The 25,098-nt window shown below is 36.3% G+C and overlaps 1 protein-coding gene across 1 annotated transcript in view; it reads right to left on the reverse strand.

The window, feature by feature from the left end:
* Positions 1-25,098, reverse strand: part of LOC306863473 (protein shisa-6-like) — a gene marked incomplete at both ends in the record, with an annotated part of 118,771 nt that overhangs the window by 64,969 nt on the left and 28,704 nt on the right. Inside the window, 2 exons of the mRNA XM_079406814.1 lie at positions 11,073-11,141; positions 18,716-18,808. Coding sequence (XP_079262940.1) covers positions 11,073-11,141; positions 18,716-18,808 — 162 coding nt within the window. The remainder of the gene's footprint in view (positions 1-11,072; positions 11,142-18,715; positions 18,809-25,098) is intronic.

The raw sequence follows: 25,098 nt of genomic DNA on the forward strand, positions 1-25,098 counted from the left end.
TGACGGCACCCATTCACTGCAGAGGATCCACTGGTGAGCAAGTGACGTAATGCTGCATTTCTTCAAATCTGTTCTGATGAAGAAACAAACTTATCTACATCTTGGATGACCTGAGGGTGATTCAATTTTCAGCAAATTTTCATTTTTGAGTTACTTTAAGAAAAACTAATTCAGACAGTAAGACATTTACTTTACTGTGATGTCACAAACAACTTTTAAGATCATAAGGTCACATAAGGTAGTTTTGGTAAAATTATGTAATATAATATATGACTTTAGTAAGTATACAGGGAAAGAGAGAGCAAAGGTACCGAACATCCTGTTGAAAGTACTTTATATGCCATAGGAACATTATTCAGCATGTAACTGTTTCACAAATGAACTGGATATTAGACATCACTCTTGTGTGAATGTCAATATAAAGATCACAATTTCTTTTGTTTTAGTGCAGCCTCTTTTATATTTATTTATATATTTATGGACCCCTTCCAGTTTGCATACAGGTCCAACCGCTCGACCGATGATGCCATTGCCACTGCTCTCCACCCAGCCCTCACACATCTGGACAAAAAGGACTCATATGTCAGGATGCTGTTCATAGACTTCAGTTCAGCATTCAACACAATCATCCCTCAACAGCTCACTCACAAACTGGTCCAGCTGGGGCTCAACACCTCTCTGTGCAACTGGCTGTTGGACTTCCTGACCGGGAGACCTCAGGCAATACGGGTCGGCATTAACACATCCAGCACCATCACACTGAACACTGGGGCCCCCCAAGGATGTGTGTTGAGCCCCCTCCTCTTCACTCTGCTGACCCACGACTGACTGCACACCGTCACACAACTCCAACCTCTTCATTAAGTTTGCGGATGACACAAATGTGGTGGGTCTCATTAGCAATAGAGATGAGACAAACTACAGGAGCGAGGTGAGCTGCCTGGCCGGGTGGTGCAGTGACAACAATCTCTCTCTGAATGTGGAGAAGACGAAGGAGATTGTTGTTGACTTCAGGAGAGTACACACTCAGCATGCCCCTCTGACCATCAACGGTGCGACTGTGGAGAGAGTGAGCAGCACCAAGTTCCTGGGTGTGCACATCACAGAGGACCTCTCCTGGACTAAAAACACTGTAGCACTGGCCAAGAAAGCACAGCAAACTTAGAAGAGCCTGAGCCCCGGCCCCCATCATGTGCACGTTCTACAGAGGCACCATCGAGAGCATCCTAACCAGCTGCTTCACTGTGTGGTATGGCGCTTGCAACGCATCCTGCTGCAAGTCACTTCAACGCATAGTGAGAGCAGCTGAGAAGATTGTTGGTGTCTCTCTCCCCTCCCTCCTGGACATTTACAGCACCCATCTCATCCGCAAAGCCCTCCGCATTGCAGGTGATCCCACCCACCCGACACACAGCTTCTTCAGTCTGCTGCCATCAGGGAGGAGACTGCGGAGTCTCTAGGCGAGGACCAGCAGACTGAAGGACAGCTTCATACATCAGGCTGTCAGGAAGCTGAACTCCCTCCTGTCCTTGCCCCCCCCCCCCCCCTTTTACACCATGCAACACCTCTTTTAAACCATGCAACAACCCCCACCCGCCCCAGCTCCCCACATCCCCAGGACCCCCCCACCAACCCACTTAAAACTGTGACCAGCACCTGTCATTTGTGCAGCATTGGACAGATCACTACTTCATCCAGCATTGACTGCAAACTACCTCTTCATATGGTCTGATAAAAAGCCTGTTCTCCTGTCACTTTAACAGACTGATAAGCTCTTCTTGCACTACACGTATATCTGCACAGCTTTGTTTTATTTAACTGGTTTGCACTCTATCTGCCTTGTGCTTTATGCCACTTTATTTATCTCTTTTTTTATTTTTCTACAATGTCCTCAGACTGATAAGCTCCTCTTGCACTATATATATTATATATATTACTTATTTTGTTTACTGTGTTGAGAGGTGCTGAAATTGCGTTTGGTCTCATACTGTATCGCGTATCTTGTCAGTGTGTGCACTTGCTTGGCCATTTTTAGTTGATAAACAGGAAAGTGGGTGCAGCTGAATTGAAATGGTGATTTGTTGGATTGGTATAAAAAAGGTTATTATACCACGTCAGTCGTCGTGTGAAGCCCTCTTAGTGTGAAGACCGAAGAGTGTAAAGACCATCAACTCTACCGTGCGACTCCACCGGGCAGGGACACCGGCAAGGGATAGAAGTATCGCTTTTTATTTTAGTTTTTTCATTTATATGTTTATTATTGAAATGTTGTTATATGCATGTGTCAATTTTATTTATTTATTTATTTTCTTAAATATGTGGGTATATAGTATTTAGAGAGTTGTAACTTTTAGTTTTAGTTACTTTTTCTTATTTGTAAGTCGCTTTGGACAAAAGCATCTGCTAAATGACAAAAGTAAAAGTAAGTAAAAGTAATATATACATTCTATACATATACACATATAACTGCAAAGTTTTGTTTTATTTAACTGGTTTGCACTCTATCTGCCATGTGCCTTATGCCACTTTATCTATCTCTTTCTTTCTTTTTTTTTTCCAATGTCCTCATTTGTATATCTGTATAGTTGTATGTACATATGTTTAAACTGTATTTATCTGTATTTGAACGTCTACTGTCAGTGTTTTAAATGTTAACTGTATGCACCAAGGGTCTGAGAGTAACGCAATTTAAAGGTGCCATAGAATGAAAAACTGTCTTTACCCTGGCATATTTAAATAATAACAGTTCTGTACATGGAAATGACATACAGTGAGCCTCAAACACCACAGTTTTCTCCTTCATATGTAAATCTCGTGATTAAAAAAAAACACTGAAAAACAGGCGAATCAGAACATAACACCGACTGTGACGGGATCACTACGTCCCCAACATTTGCATAAACCCGTCCTTGTTCTAAGCCGGCCGAACCATCAGAAGCTCTGCAGGTATTGTAAATAAACAAGCGCGGACAACAGCGAAAATAACAAAATAAATGTTATGTTCTAGGCCGTGCAGGGGGTGTGAAGTGCAGGGATGGGTTGGTGTCTGTATTCAGAAAGGCACAGAAAGCAAATAACGCGAGCCACTAAAGGGACATGGTTAGCTCCTTGCTAGCGGTAGCCTGTTACAGTACATAAGATTTCACTCTCAGTAAGGAGAGATGAGGATGATGGCGAATGACTTACAGATCCTGAGCACCACTGACAAGCATCTGATCTTGTGAAATGTGTGGTAAGTACTGTTGCTCCATAATGTAAACATAGTTTGTGTGATCGCGTCTCGTGGAAGTGAAACTATAACGCGATCGATGGATCGTTCAAAAGCAGTTTCAATGCCTCGCATATTAATAACGGCTCCCTGATGCCCGCGTTTTATATACAGTATAATTACCCGACGATATAACTGCGAGAGAAAGTATTTTCCTCCCTGTGCTTCCTTCTTGCTGATGAGCCGTACTGTGAAACAGCCAATCAGAGCAGAGCTCAACATTGAGCAGCACTGTGAAACAGCCAATCAGAGCAGAGCTCATTATTATTCATGACCCTGCCAAATAAGCCAATAACAGACCGTTTCATTCTAGGGAGAAATCCTAGGGTTGTAAATGGACATGTAAAATCGTTTCTGGAGATTTTTTGCCCTTACCTAAGCCACATACCTTCTGTGTAGATATCAGAGAACAATTTAAAATACTGTATCAATGCATTCTATGGCACCTTTAACTTCTCTGTACATGTGGAAGAATTGACAATAAAGCAGACTTGACTTGATTTATAATATTTCTCACTACTTCTCAAGTATTTTTCTTTTCCATCCATTTGCAATGTGAAAATATACACTAGCATTCAAAATATTGGGGTCAGTAGTTTTTATTTTATTTTATTATTTTATTTTTTTGATTGATTTTATTCAGTGAGGATGCATTAAATTGATCAAAAGTGACAGTATAGACATTTATAATGTTACAAAAGATTTCTATTTCAAATAAATGCTGTTCATCAAACTATCCTGAAAAATAATGGATTGAAGAGCACAACTGCTTTCAACATTGATAATAATCAGAAAAGTTTTTTTTTTTTTTTTTTTTTTAGCAAATCAGAATATCAGAATGATCTCTGGATCACGTGAGACTGAAGACTGGAGTAATGATGCTTTGATCACAGGAATAAATTACATTTCAAAATATATTCACATAGAAAACAGATCTTTTAAATTGTAATAATATTACACAATAATACTGTTTTTAATCAAATATATGCAGCCTTGGATAGCAAAAGAAACTTCAGAAAAACATTAAAATAATTATAGAAATCTATAAAATATATAAATTAAATAACACTCACAAAAAAATAAATAAAAAGAGAATGAATATTTAGCATCATATTCCAGACAGGCTTCTGGAATTATAAAAAATATAAAGTAACAAAACACGTAAATAAATAAGATTTAGTCTCAATAATTTAATGATTTATGAAAATAGAAATTAAATGATCCCTGTTCCAAAAAGCTAGTAATCTGCTAATTCATATATTTGTAAAAACATTTTCATCAAAAATAGACGGCTTTACCCACTTTTTGTTATTTTTGAGTGCTATTTTTATGCCTATTAGAGCAGTGCATTGTTAGCTTAGCAAGATAACGTCAAACACTATTGGAAAAAGTCATGAGTAGAGTATAATTACATTTTCATCACGTGCAGATCTGATGGCTATGGAGAGCGGATTCAAATAAACCAAGAATGAGATTCAGGTAGAAACACAGCTGGTATGTATTGTTTCTGTGAACTCAAAGAGGGAGAAGCCTGACTTCATTTTGGGTAGTTTAAAACCAATAAACTAATCAATAAACCTAATCAATCGCTCAGACGACTCAGGAGAGCAGTCGGTCCCAGGTGACATACTTCTCGTTAAAGCGACTCCAGTGTGGCGTTCGACACCACAGCCGTTAGAAAGACCACACACAAGCTCTGCGGCCACAGACGTGATAAACAGACGGAGAGCCTCCTGATCTCTCCACAGTGTCATTGAGACGGATGACTCGGATTGGCCCAGGCCATTACCGCCTGACGTCTCCCCGGCAACGCTGTCACATAAATTTCCAGCGGCCCGCCATTTACCCCGCCCACACCGTAAATCAGCATGACGGTGAGGAGAAGACAGGTGGAGGTGTCTCTGTGGTCAAGAGCGAGTGTTCACCTGGAGTCTCACAGTCCTACAGCATCTACTGCTGAACTACTGCTGGTGTATCAATACCAGGGCTTATGGATTTCTCTATTTCAATATGAACTGATATCGATTCTTAAATCTCAAGATCTTGTGATCTTTTATGAATAAAATTCAATCAGCATTTCTGGCGAAGAAAGATGTCCATAAAACAGCTTGTAAGCAATGTTAGGTAACATTGCATTTACCTCAGGAAAGCCATTCAATGTCCAATGCAAACTCGCTAAATTATGCACAATATTACATATTACATTTTTCTAAACTTGTTCTTCGATTTTTAATTTGTGTTTGGATAAAATCTGTCATGAAAATGTTATGACCACCATCGTTTAAATTGATATACATATATATATATATATATATATATATATATTATTCAAAAGATTCAAGATTTTATTTGTCACATACACAGTTATACAGAGTATAACCAGCAGTGAAATGTAGGTCAGGTCCGCTCCAAGGACAGTGCAATTATAAAGTATACAAATATTAAGAAAAAGAAAAGCAGAAAAAAATAAAATAAAATAAAGATAAAAAATACAAGTATAAATATAAATGTGCAGGTCAGTATATTGTTGACTTAGATAATATTAAGAGGAATATGCAAAAAGTTGTACAGGGTATGTAAATAGCAGCAATATGAGGTAGAAAAAATTCTGACGCTTATTGATATATTGATATTTACATGGAGTCATGTTATGACACAGCGTTAGAGTTTAGGAGCCTGATGGCCTGGGGGAAGAAGCTCCTCCTAAGTCTCTCAGTTTTTGCCATCAGGCTACGGAAGCGCTTACCAGATGGAAGCAAAGTGAATAGACGGTTACCAGGGTGATTTGAGTCCTTGATGATTTTGACAGCTCTACTTTTGCAGCGTTTGAGGTAGATGTCCTGCAGAGAGGGGAGAGCAGACCCTGAGATGCGCTCAGCTAAGCGCACAACTCTCTGTAGTGCTTTGCAGTCCTGATTGGAGCTGTTTCCATACCACACTGAGATGCACTGAGTCAATACACTTTCTATGGTCCCTGAATAGAAAGTTTTCAGGATTGCTGGTGAGACCCTGAATTTCCTCAGCTGTCGCAGATGGTACAGTCTTTGCCTGGCTTTCTTAACCTGTGTTTGGATGTGTGTAGTCCAAGTCAGGTTCTCGGAGATGTTTACACCGAGGTACTTGAAGCTACTCACCCTCTCCACAGGGGTCCCACTGATCACAAGAGGAGTATAGGGCTGCTGCTGTCTCTTCCTAAAGTCCATGATCAGCTCTTTAGTTTCCTCACATTAGGAGAGAGACAGTTGTCCTGGCACCATGATGTGAGTCTCTCTACCTCATCCAAGTATGCGGTCTCATCGTTGTTGGAGATGAGGCCCAGAACCACAGTAGCATCAGCGAATTTGATAATAGATGTGGAGCTGTGAGAGGACACGCAGTAATGCGTGTAGAGATAGTAGAGCAGGGGACTCAGGACACAGCCCTGTGGGGCTCCTATGTTCAGAGTGATGGAGTTTGAGGTGAACTGGCCAACTTTCACCACTTGAGGTCTGCCGGTGAGGAAGTCTTGAATCCAGTCACAGAGTGAGGAGTTTAGGTCGAGGTCTGTGAGTTTAGAAGCCAGCTTGATGGGGACTATAGTGTTGAAAGCTGAGCTATAGTCAATGAATAGCAGCCTTACATAATTCCCATTGTTGCTGTCCAAGTGTGTGAGGGAAGAGTGGAGGACGTGAGAGATGGCATCGTCAGTGGATCTATTGGGGCGATAGGCAAACTGAAGAAGGTCCAAAGTATCAGGGATGGAGGAGCAGATGTGGCTCTTTACAAGTCTCTCAAAAACCTTCATGACTATAGATGTGAGGGCAACTGGGCGATAGTCATTCAGGCAAGAGGGTTTATTGTTCTTTGGCACAGGGATAATGACAGATTTTTTAAATGCGGTGGGAACCACGGAGGTAGCAAGGGACTCATTAAAGATAGACGTGAACAAACCAGCAAGCTGATCGGCGCAGGACCTCAGAACACTTTCCTGACGTTGACTTTCTTTAGCGCTCTCCGAACCTCATCCTCCGACACGGTCATTACAGGATCATCGCTGCTCTGCCTGCTGCTTCCTGACGCGCTGGTCGGCAGAGACGCGCCGCCGCCGTTGCAATCGAAGCGGCCGAAGAAGGTGTTTAACTCGTCGGCCAGCAACGGATCTGCTCTCACCTCCGCGGAGGATTTGTTTTTGGAATTGAGAATTTGGAATTGAGAAACGAGTGTTAAAACCCAGCCTTAATCAATATCCGTCAATAAAAGTAGCACTAGCTCTCACGTTCTGATATTATTTTAGGATAAATGCAAACTTGACACCATAAAGCTTCAGCTTGAAAGATCAGTTCAACAAGAGACCGTATTGAAACTAAACTGCAATCAATCTCTTTCTGATGCTGGAAACCCAAAACATTTACACATGAGTGACCACATCTACACCTCAACAACACCAACGTTTTATTGTTTTTAGGATCCAGAAAGGCTGTTTGTGAAGGATGGAGCTGTTCAAAATTACACTGGACACAATGGAAAACCATTTCCAATCATCTCAAAGTCAGATGTTCATCTGGTTCAGGATCCCTTCACAAGATCCAATCACTGGAGCTGTAAATGTTATGTGACTAATGACTCTAGAACTGAAGGGAAATGATATCAGCATATCAGAATGATTTCTGAAGGATCATGTGACACTGAAGACTGGAGTAATGATGCTGAAAATTCAGCTTTGATCACAGGAATAAATTACATTTTACAATATATTCACTCAGAAAAGAGTGATTTTAAATGGTAATAATATTTCACAATTTTACTGTATTTTTGATCAAATAAATGGTGAGCCTTGGTGAGCCTCATTCTTATGTAATGAAAGTCGCTTTGGAATGATGCAATGAATGCAATGTAAGTCGCTTTGGATAAAAGCGTCTGCTAAATGCATAAATGTAAATGTGTAGGACTTGAGAAGAGCTGAACGTTCAGGTGTGAATTAATTAAAGTGTTCAGGGTTAAGAATTGAGCGAATTAGAATACTTTAGTGTCTAGGTTGTTTCTTCTAGACAGCAATGAAATGAAAGACCACACTGGGAAATGCCTGACGTCGTTTCTAAGTTAAGAGTTTAAGGGTGTTTGAGGAGTTTCACGTTATGTGCTTGATGTGTAAATTATTACGCCGTTCAAAACATGGAGTGCCGCCTTCACTACAGATGATTGATGTGAGTGGCGTTACAAGGCTAGGCAAGGTTATACGACTCTACACAGAGCCTGTCAGTCAGTCTGCCGATCCTGGTGACTGATGTCTGAGAGGATCTGACCGTCTGTTTGCATGTCAAAACAGGTGCGAGGCTTCAGCTGCTGATAACATCTGAGCTGAAAAACTGACAGAGATATTACCTTCCTGCTCGCGGGGTCGATTACGCTCAGAGTCCTTACGGATGGCCGTAACGCATCTACCGGAGACGTTAAAATACATCACAACAGCTGTAAAACAGGCTATTAGCTCTGATTAGACCAGTGGGACTCGCTCGGCCTGCAGTTAACTAAAACTAGAACCATATAAACCCTTTCTCTCTTGAAACCAAATTTTGTATAATGTTCTGATATAAATAAAATGAAATAAAAATGTAAAAAAATATCAAAATAATGTAAAACCAAAAAATATCTAAAAATTATTAATAAAATCTAATATTAAAAAAACTTTAATAAAATGACAAAAATTACAACTTTTAAATTAAAAAGAAAAAAGAAAACACAAATATGTATAATTCAGAATATCAATAAACACTATATAGATATAAAATATAAAAAAAATCAAGAATAATAATAAAAAAATAATTTGTTTGTGTTTTTGTCATTTTTGTTTTTATTTTTTTCATTATTAACTAAATTGTATTATTTTACTAAAACTGAAACAAAAAAATATTTACACTAAATATTACAAAAAAATATAGAGACATTAAAAAAAAAAAAAAACTAATAAAAAGACAAAAAAACAACAACAAAATTACTAAAACTAATTAAATAAAAACGAAAACAGAAAATAAAAATAAAACAAATATATGAACAAAATATAAATAACACAAAAAATTAAACCAATTAAAATTTAAATAAAAACAGAAAATATAAAAAAAGTAAACTGATTATATACTGATTTAATTAAAAACGATATAGACATTTAACATAAAAATGACAAAAAACAGAAAACAAAATTCAAACTCGAACTAAAATAAAAATAGAAAATATGAAAATAAAGACTAATTAAAATGTTAATAAAATTATAGACGCAATTAAAAAAACAAAAAACAAAACCTAATAAAATAACAAGAGATACAACAAATTAAAACTTAAAAATAAAAACAGAAAATATCAAAAAGAATTTAAAATATTAATAAATCTATATAGACATATACAGTATAAACTAATAGAAATTAAAACAAAAACAAACTTACTTAAATTTTTTATAAAATTACAATGAAAACAGAAAATATTTAAGTCAAATTTAACTCAGAATATTAATTAACTATAATATTCTAATAAAAAAAACTACATAGACATTTAGAAAAAAATATGAAAATTGATAGGAAATTGCTAAACTGAATTAAAAATAAATTCAAAATATTAATAAAAAGAAAAAGAATGGCGTTTGCCAGTGCAAAGTCTATTAGGTTGTTCCACACGGTTTATTGTCCATCAGGCAAAAAGTCTGATCACTTACAAAAGTAGCAGCGCAACTTTCCTCAACAACAGTTCATAGCACAAACTCTAAAAGCTTAGGGGTTTGTTACAGTCACTAACTGTATGTATGAGCGATAGCTTCTGCAAACAGCACTAATAATGTTTATTGAAGGTTTCCTGCATAATTAAAGCTCTAATTAGCGCAAGTCAAAGGAATAATTCCAGAGTTTGAACAAAGAGGGATTTCTGCTGGTTCAGAGTCAAATGTTGTTCTTGAATTATATGCTACAGTGCTTAAAAGGATCACCATGGTAACAGCGAGGAGAAACCCGCAACAACAGTCATTAATAACCTAGAGATACTGTACTGGGAAAAACGCAGAGAAATGAACCAACGGCAAACTTACTTCTGCTGCTGCAGGAGGTGAAATGAATCAAAATGTTAATTTATATGAAGCGCAAGGGAGCACATTAAAGCAGAACCGCTGCTTTCCAAACACGGAAACGCCATTTACCCTGCAAGCACCACGATTACAATCAAACTATAAAACACTGCATAGGTCACGTACTCTATATCTCAAATACACACACAAAAACGCACAACCCAACACTCAATTTGAGCAATTTCGACATATGGAAAAACATCTCAGCATGTCTTCTGACCTGGAAACTGCAAATATTTACACTTTTAAATGAGCAAAATACTTAAATACAGCAAAAATGTACCTAAAATCAAGCAAAAATATATATAAAAAATAAATAAATAAAATAGTAATAAATAAACACACAAACAAATAAAATATAATATGGTAAAATATGAAAATAATAGGGCGTAAATACATGAAAGAAATATGTAATATTATACAAATTATTCAAAAGTTTAGGGATTTTTAAAATAAATTAAATTAATACAAATTATCAAATAAATAAGGCCAATTTAAAATTTATTTTAACATTATTATTTTAAATAAATAAATAGTCATTGAAATAAAATGACATTTTAAGTTTAAAGTATTTGTAATTTCCTTAATATTCAGTGCTTCTTATCAAACGAGTTTGCTTACTGTTGCTTGATTTTAGGACATTTTTGGCCAAGTTTTTCTGCAGTTTTGTCACCTGTGAGTAGGAGGAGCGTATGTGTGGTGTTGAAGCACGATACATACTGTAGGACAGAGGAACGTCCAGGTCACCCTGCCAGGACAGCTGCTCGAGATCATCTACAGAGTGCTGCGCTGCAGAAACACACACACACACAAACACACACATTAACACAGATCACGCTAACATATGCACATACAGCTGACAAACACGGAGAACTTCACCGTCTGTAAGTAGAAACCAACATCAAACAGTCCTGAACATTAATATAAACCATTTTAGCATGTATTAAGCATCAAAAGTTGTCATTGGCCAGAGTTGTAAACACTAAAAAAAAACAAATTCTTTTTTACTGAATTTTTGATCAAATAAATGCAGTCTTGGTGAGCAAAACTCCTTTAACACTAAATTTTACCCATGGCTGTTTTTCAAATGTACATAACAGATTTTCAGCAAAACATTCAAGTCTCCCAGCGATTTTTTTTTTTACTAAAAATATGTAATTTACAATGCAATGTTTTTAAAAATTATTTCGATAAAACCAGATAAAAAACGGAGCATTTATACCTATAAGCATTGCGCGGATCAAATTTACTCGCTATATAATGCATGTATTTTCGCTGCCATTTTCTTGCCGCTTATGTTTTAACATTTTACATATCTAGGCAACGCCTTTCACTCACTGATTTAGCGGTTATCAGTTTCATAAATAAAGTCAAAATGACTAAAAGAAGGCGATTTATGGAAGGTAGGTATTAGAAACACTAAATGCCATGAGTGATGGAGAGTCTGATAGTAAGTTATGCGTCCTGGGTCGAAACTAAATTTTTGAAACTTTATTTTCAAAAATTAAAATGAAAACTGAAAATATAAAAATAAAAGCTAATTCAAGATTTTAATAATATAACAGCATACAAATAATACTAAAATAACACTGTCATCGACAGGATGTAGTGATGAAGACATATGAGTGTTATTATAGTTATCTAAAACTATATTACTTGAAATAAAATTAACTTTAACTGAAATCAAATTAAATATTAATCAAATTAATTTTATTTCAGCTAGTTGAAAACTTATTTTAATTTAGTTGCATTTTATGTACTAAAAAAAAATAATTAAAAAAAAACTATATAGGCATAATAAAAAACTAAAATTACTAAAACTTTAATTAAAATTAAAACAGAAAATATAAAAATAAAATCTGGTTAAAAATATTAATAAAAAAACAAATCTAATTAAAATGTCAAAAACATAACAAAATTACGAAAACTTCAACTAAAATTAAACTGAAACTGGATGTAAAATATTAATACAAACTATAATAGTATTTCAATGATACTTAAAAAATACCCACTTTTAATGCAAAAAAATAAAAACTATGTCTAAATAGCTATTTGGCGACTGGTCAGCATTAATTAAACGATAACTAGCTCAAACGTAGAGTTGTTTCAGAAGCAGAGCAAAGGGCAAAGGATTTCAAAGACAAACTTTTTTATAATATAATAATAATTATAATTTGTTTTTATTTGTCACATACACAATTTATACAGAGTATAACCAGCAGTGAAATGTGTGCTCTGCATTTAACCCATCCAAGTGTACACAGAGTAGTGAACACACCCGGAGCAGTGGGCTGCCAACGCTGCGGCGCCTGGGGAGCAGTTGGGGGTTCGGTGCCTTGCTCAAGGGTCTCACCTCAGTCGTGGTATTGATGATGGAGAGAGTGTTGGTTATTCACTCCCCCACCTACAATCCCTGCCGGACCTGAGACTCGAACCCACGACCTTCGGGTTACGAGTCCAACTCTCTATCCATTAGGCCACGACTGCCCCCAAACTTTAAAAATCATTCACAACAAGAGCAGAATGATGCATTAATAAAGTAAAGCGGCACGGTTTTTGATTTCACGTCGACTTGAACAGGCTCTCAGCTCAAATCAGCGGAGAGTTTGAGGAGCAGATCGAGTGGGCAGCTCCGTCGCCTCTGGAGAGAATCTGTAAAGAAATTCAATCAGGTGGAATTAAACAGGGTGAAGATTAAGGCCAATTTGCATGAACTGCAGGGCTTCTGAGCCAAGTTGAATAAGCAAAAATACTTAAGCAACTTATTAAACTCTTTCATCTTGAGGAAGCGTGGCGCGTGGGGGTATTAACTTCATCCTCTTTTACAGTCGCATCCGAATCATGCGCCGCAAATCTGCCAGCAGCGTCGCGCAATTAGCTCAATCAATAGATGATTCAACACACTGAGATCCTTTATTAGCCGAGGAAACCAGAGTGGTTATTTCTCATCAAAACAATAACGCGTGATGTCATCGGCGCCAGATGATGTCACCGATATTCCTCAGCCGGTCATTAATTTAAATGTTATTGCTGGTGAATGTGGAAGCGGGTGGATTATGTTGTTTTAGTGTTAACAATCGGCCCGTGGCGCACTGATTACGCAGTATTATGTGGGCCGCACTGATTCACTCAGGAGAGACAATGAGCAGCAGAGACGAGGCCGCAGATGCTTGGCAGCTGCTTTCTTTCCGACAGGCTTCCTCTGTCTATTAATTAGCTTTAGGAAATGTCATTATTGTGCTGTCAACAGCTCAATCTCCCTCTAGGACATGCGCTTGGCAAACGAAACACGGCTAAAAGACATTCGGGGGCTTTTAATCGTGTACTTTTTTTTGGAGGTCAGGGTTTGGAAAGGGAAGATCCTTTAGGTCTTTGCACACTGAGTCCGAAATTTTTCGGACGATATTTTCATACGTTAAAAAATAAATACGACTTCATATAGTGTCAATCATGTTTACACACTGACTTTGAAACTTTTGTCTGTCATAAAAAAAAAAAATAAATCAGATCGGGTTCGATTTTCTGCATTTTTCGCATCCGTAGCAAGCATTTTGAGAGGTGTTTTGACGCATTTGACTGTGTGCAAGGTTTGGATGATAAATACGGAAAAGTTTTATTTAATATAAACACTTTCAACATATACTAACCATAGAAAATTTTGCTTAAATGTCACCAAGCTGACGTTTTTGTACAATAATACTACTAAAACTACAACTACTGTTTTTTTAGCTATATTTTATTTTAGATTTATTTCAAGAAACCTTTCATTAAGTTTGAAAAAAAAAAAAAAAAAAAAAAACACTATAAAAACCTGAGCTAAGAACAATTTAGAAATGTTCTTTGGCAACTAACTGAAATAATTACAAAATAAATAAGTACTAAAATGACTAAAACTGAAATAAAATTAAATTAAAGATAAATAGAAATATAAAAAACTAATGAAATATAATAGTTGTAACTTAAAGTGAAAATATAAAAATAAACAACAACTCAGCATTACTAAATTACTAAAATTACTAAAGCTACAGCTACATTTTTTTTATTTTTTGTTTAAAAATAAATAGACAAATAAATAAAAATAGAAAACACTTGATCTTAAAAATTAGACGTTCTTTACAAACTAAGTGAAATAATTTAAGTTAAAGTACTAAAATGACTAAAACTAAAACTGAAATAAAATAAGTTAAAGCTGTTTAACTTATTTTATTTATGTTAAATAACTTGTCTCTCCTGACTGAATCAGCGCTGCCCACATAATACGGCGTAATCAGCGCGCCACAGGCCGATTGTTATTTAAGTTAAATAGCTGCCCAAACTAACTCAGCTCTCCGTCCCCACCTCCGCCTGCCAGTGGATCAACAGCTTCCTGACAGACAGACAGCAGTTAGTAAAGCTTGGTAAATTCACATCCAGCACTCGTACCATCAGCACTGGAGCTCCTCAGGGCTGCGTACTCTCCCCACTGCTCTTCTCCCTCTACACCAACGACTGCACATCTAAAGACCCCTCTGTCAAGCTCCTGAAGCTTGCAGACGACACCACACTGATCGGCCTCATCCAGGACGGTGACGAGTCTGCTTACAGACAGGAGGTTAACCCTCTGAGCCCGACAAACGCGAATACGCGTTTTGGGGCAGATTTTCCTGATAAGGCAGAAATGAGCTTGAATTACTCTGCCATTTTTGATCGTTCAGATAAGAGCAATACACCATTCGAATCTGTAAGGGGTCTTCTTTTACTTGTATTCACTCATAATAACAACTAAACTTTGTGCTTTTGAAGAATAAAGAAAACAAACAGGGTGCGCTCTCTCTGTCTTCTCCGTCTCCGCGATCTGTTTTCAGAAACGCGTCACTAAAAAGAAATGTAACTCAGCGAATACTCAACACACAGACATGAGAGTTATCTCTATAGAAAGCTTGAAGTGTCGTCTTTCAAATGAAGTCATATCGAAAACAAATATTCTGTGATGAAGTAATCCGTATGAAACCAACACGATGTTCAGTCTGTCCCGTCTAACTCATTATTTCTAATGAGATCCCGCCCCCTCGTGTTCACATGTAAATAACCACGTGACGCGCGCGCTTGGAGACGCCCAACAACAAACACGGAGACTGTTCATCGCTGATATACTGTTAGTTTCTGGAAGAAGACGCGCTGAGTAAAGGCTGCTGATCGATCTGATGAGTAAGTAATGTTTATGTTTTGCATTAGTTAACTGTTATTGTGACATAAACTTGAACACATTACTAGTTGGGTTGTTCCCAAATTACAACACGATGAATGCTACACATCTAAGAATGTTTAGACCATGCTTATTATTAATAATCTGTTCACAAATATATTTGAATAGTGTGCTAAACGATAACCATTAGTTATCAGATATAAAATATCCTTTTTTTATATTACGAAGTACATCCTTTTATAGTACAAAGCATGCGTGAGTTTATGACTGCAGAATCATATCCTCTATACTATAAAATCATACATGATGTTCAGGATGGCTATATGACTACAAAATCATAGTTGGGTTTTCCCCAAAATATAACTCCTGACTAAAATGTTTGAAATCCAGTAAAACATTTTGAATATGATGGGCAATTCATTATATTTAAATTTCATGCTTTTTATAAAACAATAAAAGTAATATGAGAGTACATTGTAACATGATGAATGCTACGAGTCTAAGTATGTTTACAACATGTTTATTATTAATAGCCTACTCTGTTCAAAAATAGATTTTAATAGCGTGCTAAACAATAATAATTTGTTTCTCAAAAATAAAATGTCTTTTTTTTATGATAATACAAAGCATGAATGAGTCTATGACTACAAAACCTATATATATATATATATATATATAGATGCTCCTGATATAAACATGCTCACAAATGTTTTTTCTCTTTTTTTGGTTGTTTGTATTTTATTGAATCAGACACCTGCACCACAGATGAATCCTGCTGACTTTCAGTCTCTTCCAACTGTTTTCCTCGCTGCAGCAACATCAGAAGTTCAGAATCTGTTGCAGGAACGAGTCAAAGTCTGTTCACATCTCTGTAGTTAGATCAGTGCACAATAATGTGTCTTTGACCTTCATTATGTATGTTTTGATTATACTGTGTTGTAAATAAAATACAAATCATTTTAAAAACCCATTTTTTCAGTCTCCTCACACTCTCTTACCTGCCTCAGTCACAGTCACACTGATGGGCCATTAGCAGCTTTAGGGGAGGGCCCTTTGTCTCTCAGGTGAGAATCACTTACTATTCAAGACTATTACCACTCCCTCGCATATTGGCTTTCAATCACAAAACATGTCTTTAAAAATTTAAATCAATATATTGTTTTCTGTGAATGAGTAAGCAGAATGATTTTCACATAATTGTGAAGTAAAAATTCTAGCCTACAAGATCTGGTTCTCAAAAGTCTTGTAAACAATTGTTCTGTATGTGTTTTATGGTCTTATTTCAGTGATTTCAAAATTTGTGTTTTTCACTAACCATGCATAAACGTTGTTTTCTCAAAAAAACAATCATGTACATAAATGCTGCTAACATAACATTGTAGCCCAGTTTGTGCTGTTTACAGTGTTATTAGACTTTAGCCATTTATATTTTTATAAGCAACTGAAAAAAGCACAAATGTCAGGGCATGTCGAAAGTTCTCCAGGCCCCCAAAACACCCTCAGGGCCCAGAGGGTTAAGGAGCTGGCTGTATGGTGTAGTCTTAACAACCTGGAGCTTAACACACTCAAAACTGTGGAGATGATCGTGGACTTTAGAAGAAACCCCCCTGCACTCCCCCCACTCACCATCATAAACAGCACTGTAACAACAGTGGAGTCATTCAGATTCCTGGGCACCACAATTTCTCAGGACCTTAAGTGGGAGATTCACATAGACTCTATTGTGAAAAAGGCCCAGCAGAGGTACTTCCTTCACCAGCTGAGGAAGTTCAACCTGACACAGGAGCTGCTGAAACAATTCTACTCTGCCATCATTTAATCCATCCTCTGCACTTCAATAACTGTCTGGTTCAGCTCAGCTACCAAATCTGACCTCAGAAGACTACAGAGGGTAGTCCGGACTGCTGAGCGAATCATTAGTACAACCCTCCCCATTCTCCAAGAACTGTACTTATCCAGAGTGAGCAAAAGGGCTGGTAAAATCACTCTGGACCCCTCACATCCAGAACACTCCCTCTTTGAACTGTTACCATCTGGTCGACGCTATAGAGCTCTGAGCACCAGAACGACCAGACACAGGAACAGTTTCTTCCCTCAGGCAATCCATCGCATGAACACTACGCAACACTATCATACTTTTTATTTAACACATACTTATTACATTTCAAATTTCCACCTAACATACCTATACATACTGAATTGTCTATTTTGTATATTGTGTTTGTGCTATTTGTCACATTGTCCATTTTTGTATATTTGTACTTTTTTTTTTTTATTATCTGTGTCCTGTCCTGTTGCTGTCATTCTGTCGCACTGTGGAGCTACTGTCACTAAAACAAATTCCTCGTATGTGTAAACATACCTGGCAATAAAGCCTGGCAAAATTCTGATTCAGATTCTGATTCCTTAAATATAAATATAAAAATAATCAAATATAATTTTTAAAACCTAAAATAAAATTAAATGAAAAAATATATAAAATTAAAATTATAATCCAAAAATTAGTATATAAATTGTATATATTAAAAAAAACCCTGTAGTCAACAGGATGTAGTGATAAAGTGGCCCTAAAAATTTAGGCACTTTTGGACATTTAAGTCTCACCACATTAGACACACATCCAACTTCACATTTCGGTGCCACTCTTTAACTTATTTTGTTACTAAAACGTAGTTCATCACATTAACAATAAACATGTTTCATAAAGTGTGACAACCAAAAATCATCCAAAGCTTTTTGTCTCCATTTTAAACAATACAACACATTTTGAAAATGCTCTGAAACCTATAAAAGCTGAAAGGTGTGTTTGTGTTATATATTACTTAAAATAAACACCACTTGTTTAGATATTTGATGTAAGTATACACTACTACTCAAAAGTTTAGAACAATTAAGAATTTCGTTTTGGCTTTTAAGTCTCTTCTGCTTACTAAGGCTGCATTTATTTGATCAAAAATATAGTAAAAACAGTAAAATTGTGAAATGCTATTACAATTTAAAGTGTTTTCTATATGAATATATGTTACAATGTGATTTATTCTTGTGATCAAAGCTGAATTTTCAGCACCTTTACTCCAGTCTTCAGTGTCACATGATCCTTCAGAAATCATTCTATGCTGATTTGCTGCTCAAGAAACATTTCTGATTATTATCAGTGTTTTTGTTGTTGTGTGATTACCTTTCAGATGGCCCCTGCCGACCGTCACAAAGCCGGAGGAGATGAAGTTGTGCATGTCTTGACCACTGCGGAAGTTTTCTTTCCCATAATGCCCTGCAAAGACAGACACAACAAGTATTATTAATGAAAGCATTCATTTATCATTTCGCTGGCATATTACAGTTAACAGTTTGTTCAGGGGTGATTTTGGATCTCTTTTTATCACTCCTGAAATCAGAAAACATCAACTTTTTATCAATGAATCAGACAATTTTTTTTAAGATTAAAACAGAATATAAATCAGGCAGATGGGAGAAGGCTGAATGTTTTGAACTTGGAGTTTTGTGTATTACTTTTTCATTTTCTGTCAGATGCCCTGTTTCATTGTATAACATTTGCAATAAATTTTACGAGTCAGCAAAAACCTCAACAGAAAGATGTGAAGTATAAACAAATGGTATATGAACCTCTGTATAAACCCTCAGAATATAGATTGGTGTGCATGTAAGTGCTGCTAAAATTGACATTTTTGACTCGCTGCAGGAGAAAAAAATCATTTTGAGAAATCATCCTTTATTGTAATTGAAATCAAAGGACAGAAATAGATCAAGTATAATAAAACAAATGCTTGACTATGTATTTTGGACATTTTCTTTCCACTAGTCTTGAAAACATTAAACCTTAATCGAAATAAAATACACAAAATACAATTTTTTTATGTTTTTAAAAAAGTCTCTTCTGCTCACCAAGGCTGCATTTATCTGATCAAAAATACAGTAAAAACAGTAAAATTGTGAAATATTATAGTTATTTGAACTTATTTCTATTTGAATATATTTAAAAAATGTAATTCACTCATGTGATGCGATGCTGAATTTTCAGTAGTCATTTGAATTGAAGTACACATATGCAATACACTTAAATGCGTATTTTGAATGTTTTGTTTCCATTAGCCTGCAACAGGTCAAGTTACAGAAGCAACATTTCCAAACTGACCAGTGCTTAACCCGTATTGTTCATTTGGGGGTCACACATGTGTTGTTCATGGTCAAAACTGACCGAACACCCAAAATGTAACTTTATTTATTTTCAGTAAAATCAATGTAATATATTTTTGTTCCATAATATTTTTTCTTTTGTATTTTGAGAGAATTTCATGGTAGTAATTAATATATGCAATATTTATGATCAATATTTTCCCATAGAAAATAATACAAAAAAAATTTTTTCAAAGATTTTGATATTGCTTTTCAATTATGGAAGTATTTCATGTTAAAATAGAAATAAGGTCTTTAAAATCCAATTTTTAAAGTCAGATTAGTGCCATCTTGTCTCGCGTAGAGACTGACAGCTGAAGGTCTGGAATTTATGGTAGCTTTCATTGGCCAAGGCCCGCCCATGAGGCCGTTTGACCGACATGTCAAACAACCAATCACAGTTCGTTTCGTTCAGAGGCACGTTTCGGGGCGTGGAAATGTTGCCACAATAACAGACCGGTGTGTAAAACTCTCGGACGTATTTTAAAGATTCTATGCCGCGAACTTTAAATATTTCACATACTATTGAAAATCCAGCATTTAGTTGTTCCTGATAAGCACTCGTCATCACATTTATAAACACGACAGCTTTCTTCTTTCGTGGGGGGGTTTGGCGTCACGGCATCTTTGTTTCCAGGTGGAACGTTAAAGAACGCGACACACACGTCTCCCAGAAATGTATAATTCAACCAATCCGACGACGACTTTGAAACTCCTGAAGTGTTTCCACTTTTGTGTGCCATATGCATCAGACGTTTAGCCAACGTTCCGTGGGAGTGACGTCTGAGGCTGAGATTAAGTGTCATCTGGTCGGAGTAAAAAAGATAAACATTTGCAATTCCATGGTTTAGCCACTAGATTCCTATATAGATCTATATAAAAGGCTTATAAACTTTCTTGTGGTTTTTAGGCATAAATACTTATTTTTATTGAGTTGAGGATCTGGATATATATTTATTTAGACATTCTCAAAGACAACTTTTTATTAAGGCATAGTTTTTTTGGTTTGAAATTTTTGTTTTTGCATTAATTTTACTACAGTCAAACCTGAACACAGAGAAATGCATTTTGTTACACATATCAAAATTCAACACAAATGTAACAAAAATGAACAGGAATGCTTTCTGATTTCTGAACCTCTTATTTGAGTCTGATTTCAACCTCTTATTTGAGTCTTCTGGCTCAATTTTGCCATATTGTTACAGCCACACCAGTTCATTTTGTGGGGGGGGGGGGGTCTATTTTGCACTCTTGATATTTTAGAGTGTCACCCCTTTATTGCTGCTTTATTGTCCTGCATCGTGAATGATTTGTAGATTGTACACTCAAAAAATTCTCTTTATTTTCATATTTTTGCGCATTTCCAATTCATTTCCAATTTTTTTTGACCGCAAACAACATAAGTGTGACTATTTTTTTTTTACAGCCATTTAGCTTTTTTTTAAGATTTATTCGTTTTTTTTGTGGTCACATAGCGACTGCCATAAAAGTTACCAAGTTTCATACCATTCCGATGATGTAGCGATTTTTTTAAATTAAAAAAAATTAATTCCGGTCTAAAATGACCGAACAGCACCAGAGGGTTAAATAACCAATGGTTTTGCCTGCAGTGTCTTGCCTTAACTACCCTTTATACCCCACATCCATAAGATCAGGGCCTTGATTTCAGGCTGTTACTGAAAAGTCATCTCAGCCAGCGAACGATAATAGGCGCTCGGAGACGGAGGTCAAGACAAGGTGCTGCATTAAGTATTAATGGGGCAGAGGTTCTGCTCATGGACTCGAGAGGTTTTAGAGGTCACTACAACACACTCCGAACACACACACACACTCATCTGATATTCGAGCCCTGCTGGGTTAGAGGACACTGGGAAACTTCACCGTCTTCCTCTGGCCATCTAATTGGAAAGTAATGGCATCCCTGACCAGAGCTGCTGACCTCGAGGTCATGAGACGGGAGGGTTGAGAGGTTTATGTGTGTCACTTTTATCTAGTGTTCATTTTGTCAGCTATTTTTAAATTAAGTCTTAGTCCTGTGTCCTTTTTTAGTTTTTTATCATATTTAGACTAGTTTTAATCAATGAAAACTTCATCATATTTTCATCATGCTGTATAATGGTTAAAAAGATAAAAATTTATATTTTTCTCAAAATTATAATCACAATGATTGTTGTCATTTAAGAAATGTATTCTTACATTTCATTAGAAGTATTGCACTTTCACCAATAAGCATAAATCAACAGGATGTGGAGTCATACACATAGCTCTGATTGGGGAATTTGAATTTATGATATCTGGCAAACGCAAACATGAATGCTCGCATAGTAGAGGTGTGTACAGCAGTCTGTAATATTTTGTGTCATTTTTTGACAAAAAAAAAAATAAAAATTTTGGTAAAGTTTTCTTTTTTTAAATACATCTTAGTCTCGTCTTTTATCGTAAATAATATCGCATGTTGATATAGTCATAGTTATCACTTAATGGCCTTATTGTTGTATCATTTTAGTCATGGCAAAAAACTTGTTTTAGAAAAAGTTTTTGTCATAGATTTTGTTAAAGAAATTAACACTACTCTCATCTAATTTAGATCATTTGTCAATCTTTTATACAGCTGAAGTGAGGTGAAACCTATAAAGCCTACTGTATCATATTTGATACACAAATTTCTACGGTCTCTAAATAAAACTTTGGTGATCTACTACATGCCTACTGTCATATGAGTGATCAAGCACTGTTTTTGCTTGTAAACAGTGCTTGATCTGTGCATATTTCATGTTGAAATGGGAATATCAAATATGATAAATCAGGCTTTTGAGGAAGGTTTGTTTGTTTATCTCTCAGTCATCATTGCAGTGCCTTGCATTTTATGTTTAGAAACTACAGAACTTAGATCATAAAACTAAGCATTTATCATCTTACTGAGACCTATTATTGGGAGATATAGAGTGACGACGGATATTTATATCATTTTATGTAAGTATTCTGTTTCTGTTATGATGATCTCATTGATTTACATTACAAGCTATAAGGACTTCATCTTACTTTTTGGCCAGATAAATATCACCATCTGCATCAAATTACATATTTTGCTCAGTTTGAGCCTCTGGATAAAATTGAGGTGTTTGTTCCTTCAAATTCTCCTATATGAGCCATAAAAGCCTCATTAAAGTGATGTATCAAATATAATACTCAACATTTTTTTTTTATTATTTATTTAGTCATTTAGCAGACGCTTCTATCCAAAGCAACTTACAAATGAGGACATAAGAAGCAATCAAAACCAACAAAAGAGCAACAACGTCCAAGTGCTATTACAAGTCTTGGTTAGCCTAACACAGTACAGATAATTATTATTATTATTAATTGTATAAATTTGTTTTTTTAAATAAAAAGACATATAGATAAAATAAAATTAGAATAGAGAGTGCTAGAGTTAGAGGGTCAAGTAAAGATGGAACAGATGAGTTTTTAGCCGTTTCTTGAAGATGGGTAAGGATTCGGCTACTCGGATTGAGTTGGGCAGGTCATTCCACCAGATGGGAACAGTTAATGAAAAAGTCTGTGAAAGTGTTTTTGTGTGTCTTTGGGATGGTACAATAATGTGTCGTTCACTTGAAGAACGCAAGCTTCTAGAGGGCATATAAGTCTGAAGTAATGAATTTAAGTTAAAGAGTGCAGAGCCAGTGGTGGTTCTGTAGGCAAACATTAATGCCTTGAATTTAATGCGAGCAGCTATTGGTAGCCAATGCAAATTGATGAACAGAGGCGTGACGTGCGTTCTTTTCGGCTCATTAAAGATTAATCTTGCAGAGGCATTTTGGATTAATTGTAGTGGTTTAATAGAATTGGCTGGAAGACCTGCCAAGAGAGCATTGCAATAGTCAAGTCTGGACAGAACAAGAGCCTGAACAAGGAGTTGTGTTGCATGTTCCGAGAGAAAGGGCCTGATCTTCTTAATATTGTACAATGCAAATCTGCAGGACCGGGCAGTTTTAGCAATGTGGTCTGAGAAATTCAGCTTATCATCAATCACAACTCCAAGGTTTCTGGCTGTTTTTGAAGGAGTTATGGTAGATGAGCCTAACTGGAAGGTGAGATTGTGATGAAGCGATGGGTTAGCTGAAACTACAAGCAGTTCTGTCTTAGCTAGGTTGAGTTGAAGGTGAGGGTCCATCATCCAGCAAGAAATGTCTGTTAGACACGCTGAGATGCGAGCAGCTATTGTCGGATCATCAGGATGGAATGAGAGGTAGAGTTGAGTGTCATCAGCATAGCAGTGATATGAAAAGCCATGTTTCTGAATGACAGAACCTAGTGATGCCATGTAGACAGAAAAGAGAAGTGGTCCAAGAACTGAGCCCTGAGGCACCCCAGTAGCTAGATGTTGCGACTTGGATACCTCACCTCTCCAAGATACTTTGAAGGACCTATCAGAGAGGTAAGACTCAAACCACTGGAATGCGGTTCCTGAGATGCCCTTTCTCAATAGGGTTGACAAGAGGATCTGATGGTTGACTGTATCAAAAGCAGCAGACAGATCCAGCAAGATAAGTAATGAAGATGTAAATGACATAAAACACATATGCAAACTTTCACATTTTTATTTTGTCTAAAGGTTCAATAAACTGCTCTAGTTTCTATTTTACATGTCAAGTTTTACATGGTCAATTTTATGATACTTTGCCATTTTCCAGTTGAAGTAAGTTTGAATAGATGAATAACTGATTCAAATTAACCACTTGAATGAACCAATTCACTAAATTGAATCAGACTTCTCAAAGCTAGTGAAAAGTGCTTCTAGTAACTGGAAAGTCACTGTGGAAAGTGAAATTTTCTCAATTCAAAAGGAAAACCTAAAGAGACACGCACACAAAGAGAAATGCACAGACATGTTATTGCTCCATAAATCAATGGCATGCTGTGTAATTGTGTTGAGACATTTCTTGGTGAAGATTTGACGTGGAACAGAGATTACGGCCAATACTAACAGCAAACGAGAGAGAGAGAGAAAAATATACAGACAGAGAGAGAGTTCAGTCTCAAGAGGTGTCAAAAATGCCCTATTTTCAGGCGGTCTCTCATTTTGAGCCCTATATTCCCATTTTGTGTTATTTTTGTCATGAATATGCAGTGCTTTTTATATGGTAGACACCATATGCTTCATGAAACATCAGCACCTTTGTTTCAGTATTGTAATGATGTCCATGATTTTATCTCTAAAGAAATCGCTAGCAGAACTAAAAAAAAAATGGATACAAGCACACTGATAGTTCTAAGATCTTGACTGCAGACTTTGGTTCAAGCATGCTAGATATTTCCTTGAGATATAAGGAATCAGTGAGGACAATTAATTCCCAAGTGTCCCTT

The sequence above is a fragment of the Barbus barbus genome (genome assembly GCF_936440315.1).
Source record: "Barbus barbus genome assembly, chromosome: 4".
Taxonomy (NCBI): domain Eukaryota; kingdom Metazoa; phylum Chordata; class Actinopteri; order Cypriniformes; family Cyprinidae; genus Barbus; species Barbus barbus.